The sequence below is a fragment of the Echinops telfairi genome, unplaced genomic scaffold (assembly GCF_000313985.2).
Source record: "Echinops telfairi isolate 266 unplaced genomic scaffold, ASM31398v2 ScPeMD7_8;HRSCAF=38, whole genome shotgun sequence".
NCBI lineage: Eukaryota > Metazoa > Chordata > Mammalia > Afrosoricida > Tenrecidae > Echinops > Echinops telfairi.
The window spans coordinates 7,276,152-7,283,355 of record NW_022103905.1 but is presented as its reverse complement, the minus strand read 5'-3'; the positions used below and the strand labels follow the sequence as shown (position 1 = coordinate 7,283,355).

Here is a 7,204-nt window from a genome sequence, read left to right as displayed (position 1 = left end):
AATGTATGTGTGCTTTACACAATTCATGTATGTATGGATTGTGATAAGAGTTGTATGAGCCCCAATAAAATGATTTTTTATAAAGTCTATTTTCCCCCCTGAGGAGCAGCCGGTGACTTTGAACTGTTCACCCTGTGGTGAGCAGCCTGCTGCATTACCCACTACGCCAACAGGGCTCCATGAGGGTCAGTAAGGAATCGAATGTTGGGCAGCTCTCTCTTTCCTACCTCTGCCATTAAGACCATGGCAGTGTGCATAGGACTTGGAGTCCCTGGGTAGAGCAAGTGGTTAAGACACTCACATCCGAAAGGTTGGTGGTTCAAGTCTACCCAGGGAAACCTTGGAAGAAAGCCCCAGCTCTCTACTTCTGGAAAACAAGCCATTGGAAGCCTTGGGAGTGCGCTTCTACTCTAACACACACGGTCACTGTGAGACAGAACCGACTTGATGGCACCTGGTGGGTAGAACTCAGGCTTGACTGCAGGGGCTCTGACCAGTCAGGTCCCTAATTGGGCAGGACAGGGTTTCCTGTGACCGTGATCTGTCATCCACACACATCCATACATCAAGGGCTCCGATCACGGAGCCTGCCTCCTCAGTTACTCAGGCATACGTTTGAAAAGAGACGGAAAATTCTGGACCAATGAGTAAATTAATGGCAGTGGCCAGAATAGTAAAGACACAGTGTGTGTATGTGTGTCTTTTTCCAAAGATTCATACGTATTTGAGAGACACCTATATAAATATTTTTAGTAAGATTTGGCATTTTCTTCCTAAGACATTTATTTATTCAAATATTGACCTAAAACTTGAATTCCGGCATATGATAAACACTGCAATGGGCTTCTGGTTGTTGAAGGAGTTAATTGTATTTATTGCCAGACATATAACAGATCTCTATCCTCAATTCTAAATTCACTTATAGAAAAAATAATTAAGCAAAACAGTATAATGTTGCCTGAACCTTCAAGTTAAAATGGAAATGTTGATATTTTTCATCAAAAAGATGTTAAATTTCCTCAAGCCCTAAGGGCTTGCACTTAAAATTTTTTGGTGCTTACAATATATACGCTGTCTGTGTATGTATTTGCTTTCCACCACAAATCATCTCTTAGGCAGATTGGACAGGTTCTCAAGTAATACTTGACAGGTTCTCAAGTAATACTTGGCAAAAGAACTTTTGGAATGCAGAATGCCTGGCATGTGTGATTAAGGTCTCACCGATCACACACTTTATCACCTACAATGATTTTTACATATGGGGTGCAGTATCTCCCCCCCCTTTTTATTTAAAACACCATGGCTCACTAAATTATAATGGCCCATTTGACCAAAAGGGGCCATTTTCAGGGGTGGGTGGGCAGACAGTAACATTGCGTGATCCTCTGACATGACCAGCGTGGTACGGTCAGCTCAGCGCTGAAGCTTTGTGAGAGACAGAGGGGTCAGTGCCCTGGGAGTCGGGCCTAAAAGTGGGTTCAAGGTCTTCAGAATGGCATGGGGGGGGGGGGGTCAGCTATCCTGAGAGGAAAATGGGCTTGACCCTCAGTCTTTTGTTCCTTCAATGATAAGCATTCTTCTTTTGAGCAACTGCTTCACACTGGGTGTTGATGATGCAAAATTAAATGGGCTGTGGTAAGGAGCCCTAGTGGCTCAGTAGGTTAAGTGTTGGGTTGCTAATGGAAAGGACTGTGGTTCAAATCCACCAGCTTGCTCTGTGAGTGAAAGATGAGGCAGTCTCCTTCTGTAAAGATCCAAAGCTTTGGAAACCTTAAAGGGGTGCATCTCCTCTGCCCTACAGGCTCGCTATGAGCCTACATCAACTCAATGGCAGGGGGTTTGATTTTGGGTTTGGGCCTACCCTCCAAAGCCCAAGGAATTTGCAGCCTCAAAGGGAAGACAGACAAGTAGACAATTCAGTGTATCATGAAATAGCTCTTTGTACAACCTGTGGGAGGGAAGGACTCACGGAAATCTTCTTGAAGGAGGTCATTTCTGAGGAGCGTCTACAAGGACAAATAGGAGTGAGAGGAAGCAGGGGAAGAGAGAGGATGCTGTAGTGAGACCCGCCTCAGGTACAGGGGGCCGGGGCCAAGGAATTTGGAAGCCACTGTCTGTGAGGGGAACTGTTTTTTGAATGTTTGCTATGATGCAGGCATACTATCTCACGAACATTTAATTGAATCCTCCTAACTCTATTGTAAGTGAGGCAGCCCCGTTTTACAGATAAGAAAACTGAGTTGAGAGAGCGAGATTAAGTAACTTGTCCCAGGCTATCCTAGTAAGCTACACTAAAGGGATTTGAACTCGGGTCCCTGAGAATTTAGAAGTAGAGCACTAAGCTACTTCAAAACACTTTTGAACATACTTCCCTTTCAGCAAATTTGTATGCGCAGGCATACAAATTTATAAATGCTTATAAAGTAATTCCTAAATTGTATACTCACATGCAAAAATACTGTGCATGCAATATAAAGCATACAAAAACTAGAAACAGTTTAGATGGAAATATTGAATTGTATGATGTGAATTATATGCCAATAAAATTGTTTGGGGAGGCGGATAGATTACCCCCCAAAAAACAAAAAACTAGAAAAAATTTAAAGTCTGAATTAATGATAGCTAGCCTTTAAGTGTCTTGCTGATCTAAATGGGCACATACTTCTAGATAATATCTCACTATTTAGGGCATTTCTTGAGAGAATAATAGATGCACATCTACATTTTAATTAATCTTGATTTTAACTTGGGGGGAAACATTTCTAATGTGGATGTGATTAGATCATTTTTCATAAGCTGACGAAACAGATAAAGTGACACTTCGTACTAAGAATCCAATTCCCTTGTCTTGTTCAATCCTGTATTCATGCCTTTGCAGTGATCTCTTTAGCCACTTGTCCATTTAGAAAAGCAAGTTTCTTTAAACTAGATAATGGATTTCATAAACCTATGAGAAAACAGAAATAACGATAGTTTGCGGAATACAACACGCCAACAAAGCACCCTGAGGAGCTCTCCTTCTATAGAAATCCTTCTCCACCTGCAGGAAATCCCAAAGCCTGAGTATGACCTTTGACCAGGGGCTGCAACCAAGGAAGGGAGGGGCAGGGACCTGTGTGATTGTGGTTGGACCTCTCCTCCTTAGTGTACAGCATGGCTTCCATGACGTGAGCTACAGAGATGAGAGCCCCAGATACCGTAAGGAGAACTCGCCCCGAGGTCGGTGGGTTGGTGCTTCTTGGACCTAAGCAGAGAGATCCAGGACTGCATCAGCCGGAGGGCTGATGCTTTGCAGTGAGCCAGTGGAATGCTTTCACAGATGCCATAGCACACCAGTCCAAACCCAACTCACTGCCATCAGTGCATTTCAACACCAGCAACCCTCTGTAGATTGTCCAGGGCTGTGAATCTTTACAGAAAGCCTCATCTCTCTCCCATGGAGTTAGACGTCCCAGTTAGTCATCTAACACTTACCCAACAGTGTTGCCAGAATTCTTAATCCTGTTGCTTAAAACTCACTGCCATCGAGGCAAGTCTGGCTCATAACGATCCTATAGGACAAGGTAGAACTGCGCCTGTAGTTTCCCGAGACTATAAGCTTTCTTAGAAGTAGCAAGCCTCATCTTTCTTCAGATGGCACAAACTATAAGTGCACAATGTATGTCATGCCAGCAGGCAGTGGGATATGGTGCTGATATCCATTCATTCAATAACTATTGGTTGTGCGCTGTTCCATGCCAGGCATCTGGCATGGGGTTGCAGCATGGACAAGACACGCAATCCCTGGTGGGTGCCGGTCTGTACTATTTGCCCAGACATTTGGCTCTCTGGCTTCCCTGCCTGCCCATCTGGATCTTCCCACTGATCCCCTGTCTGCTGTTTGGAGGAACAGTCAGTTGAAGGGCAAGGCAGGGAGGGGAAAGGAGGTCAAGGATGGGGTGCTTGCTGTCCAAGGCCAATCAATACTTCTCTTACCTTTACAGGACACACCTAAAAGTCCGTGCTCCGTCCCCGTGTGGGGTGAAGGGCACTTTCGCTTCCTCTCAGTCTGGCCCTAACTGTCATTCTGTTTTCCACTGATCATCGTTCGTTGCTCCAGGTCATGTGTATGAGAGAGGGGTACAGACGCAACAAGACTCCGGGTTCATGAAGCACACGTGTCGAATGGATCTCTTCGACGACCCCTGCTACATTAATACACAGGCTCCTCACAGCACTCTTGGCTCGGCTCGAAATCAAAGCTCCACTCAAGCTCTTGGGAGCCCGTGGCACCGTGGCAGTAAGTAGCTACTCGCCATCCCTAGTGGCTTCCAAGGGCTATGTGTCACCAACTGTCACCACCTAGGTCAGTGGTTCTCAACCTTCCTGGTTCCTCATGTTGTGCTGACCCCCCAACCACAAAATTATTTTCATTGCTACTTCATCACTGGAATTTTGCTACAAATTTTGTTATGACTCAGACGACCCCTGTGAAAGGGTCATTCAGTCCCCAAAGGGGTCACGACCCACAGGCTGAGAACCACTGACTTAGGTGGCTTAAAGGAAACCCGGAGCGCACTGGTTAAGTGCTCGCTGAGTTGCTAACTGAAAGGTTCAAATCCCCCAGGAGCTCGGGGAGAGCACCTTGCCTTGGCAGCGTGCAACCACAGAAAGCTGGGACAACAGAAATCCCTTCTGTCACCAAATTTCTGTGGAGGCTACAAGTCCAGCCTTGTCTGGAACCTTAGCTGAGCGAATCAGTTCCCTCCATTGAGCCAGCCAATTTAAGTTGGATCTTTTTTTGTGGGGGGTGGGGGGATACTTGATGCCCTTCGCATCTTAACTATCGTAGTATCCGATATTTCTACAACCATGACCCTCATCAGCATCACAGGTTGCCTTGTTAGGAAGGAAACGCGCTCCCTTGAACAGGGTATTTCTTTTGAAAGCAGACTTAAGTCGCTAGACCAGGCCAATGTGATGCCACCTAAGGATTCCAGACCCGGTGTATGCATGCTCTGGGGCTGCCATCACAACCGGCCACAAACTTGGTGGCTCGCAACAATCTAGATGTGCTCTCTTGCCATCCTAGAGGCCAGGGGCTGACATCAAGGTGTGGGCCAGGTGGGCTGCTCCCCTAGCTTGCGGTTGGTGGTGTGGGCAAGCCAGGGCGCTCCTCGGCTGGGGATGCCCCCCTCCGAGCTCTGCCTCCAGCGTCACAGTGCTGTCTCTCCTGTGTGTTTGTCTCGAAGCCCCCTTTCCTCCTTTCTCTGGCATGGACATAACTCAAGGATTTAGATCCCACTCTTAAGTCTAGAACGATCTCCTTCAAGAATCCGAACTACAGTGAACCCTCGTTTATCGCGGTTAATCAATTCTAGACCCTACCGTGATAAATGAAATTCCGCGAAGTAGGATTCCTTATTTGTAAATCAAATATTTTCATAGTTAGAGCATAGAGGACATGAAAAAACGACCTTTAGTCACCATTACACTTGTAGTACCCAATTTATTAAACGAAAAAGGGAAAATACAGTAAAACATTTTGGACGTTACAATTATCATTTATTATTTATTATATTATTTATGGCATCAAGCGTGTACAGTATGAGCCAATCAGTGGCAGTAATGACAGAGCATGCGCTGTTACGCAAAAACCGCGATAGAGTGAAGCCGCGGAAGTCGAAGTGCGAAGTGGCGAGGGTTCACTGTACACCCCAAAGACCCCATCTCCACAGTGACAGGTCCTAAGGGTTAAGGCTTAGCCAGGTGTTGGGGGGGCCTACTATTTAGGCCAGTAAGGAGGCTTGGGGAGCATGGTGAAGAGCTTGGCTGCGAACCAAAAAACATAGGCGGTTTAACCATCAACTTCTCCGCGAGAGAAAGTGGTAGCAGTCCACTCCTATAAAGAGTACAGCCTTGGAAATTCGATAGGGCAATTCTTCTCGGTCCTGTGGGGTCTGCATGAGCTGAAATCAACTCAGCTGCACTGGGTTAGTTGACTACATTGTCTTTCATGTCAAAGGACGCTGTTCCCTTGGCCTGGTCTCCAGGGAGCCAGATTCCTCTTTAGCCCAGCCTCTCACTTGAGCGCATGCAGCGGAGAGCCCTGTGAAGATACGATGTGGCTTTGAAGATTTTGGCCTTAAGATTCTAAATAATCCATTCAAATACTTTAGCTTTACTCCCCACTGCTGATTTCTGCTGGTGTTCTGTTTGTTTGTTTGTTTGCTTGGAAGGAAGGACTGTCTAAGCCAAGCAGTCATTTTAAACTCATTTGTTTGCATGAGAAACAATCAACCTCATTTCTGTTCTATTCAGTGACAGTGCTAATTTTGTGCAGTTTCAATCTCTTCTGACATCACCCACATGGCAGCAGTAAAATAAGGCGGCTCCTCTCTTCGAAGGCAGGCTAGGGGGAGGAGACAATGAGACAAATACCGTGGTCCTGCCAAATTGCTTCCCGAAATAACTGCATAAACAGGAACATACATAAATGCAAGCGAAACAAGCCCAAAGTCCACAATTAGCTGAAAAAGAAATAAACAAAAAAATGCTGCTCATAAAATGTCGAAGGCTGTTGGGTTCCAAGATTGGCTTGGTGACAAACTTGGTTTGCTCCAAAGATGAAGAACGAGGCTCCGGAGAAAAGTTCTTTCACCAGCCTAAGAAGCCCGCCCCCTCCCCCACCATACTGCCACCCCGCTTCCTTTCCCCGCTTCCTCCTCTCCCATGTCTGCCTGGAACCATCGGTCCCGTTGTTTTATCCTGCCAATACTATCTAGATAGACACGCAGAGACAATAATAAGCACAAAAGCAAGACAGAGCAAAACAAAACCACAAAAACCAACAACAAAAAAGGAAAAGCTATAAATAATGATAGGGGACGAGTCATTTTAATTGCCCTACTTTTGTTATTCTGAATCACTCCACAATGTATTGTATGAATGCATCATAGTTTACACAGCCAGCCCCGCATTGATGGGCATCTTAATTGAGTCCACGTATTATAATAATATAGGAGCCGTGGTGGTACAGCGTTTACTCATTGGAAGGCTAACTGTAAGGTCAGCAGTTCAAAACCACTAGCCTCTCCTGGGACGAAAGAGGGGATTTTCGGCTCCTATAAAGAGTTATAGTATGATTGGGCCTCATACTCAAGTACTCCCTCAACGCAAGACCACTTTGTTCTAATAAACTGGCATTCTGTGATGCTCACCTTCT

The 7,204-nt window shown here is 45.7% G+C and overlaps 1 protein-coding gene across 2 annotated transcripts in view; it reads left to right on the top strand.

Annotated features, from left to right (window-relative positions):
* SHC4 (SHC adaptor protein 4) overlaps positions 1-7,204 on the top strand; it is a 150,720-nt gene that overhangs the window by 134,816 nt on the left and 8,700 nt on the right. Inside the window, exon 10 of one of the 2 annotated variants that reach the window (XM_004709419.2) lies at positions 4,100-4,279. The exons of the other annotated variant lie outside the window; for it this stretch is intronic. Coding sequence (XP_004709476.1) covers positions 4,100-4,279 — 180 coding nt within the window. The remainder of the gene's footprint in view (positions 1-4,099; positions 4,280-7,204) is intronic. 2 annotated transcript variants of the gene reach the window in all.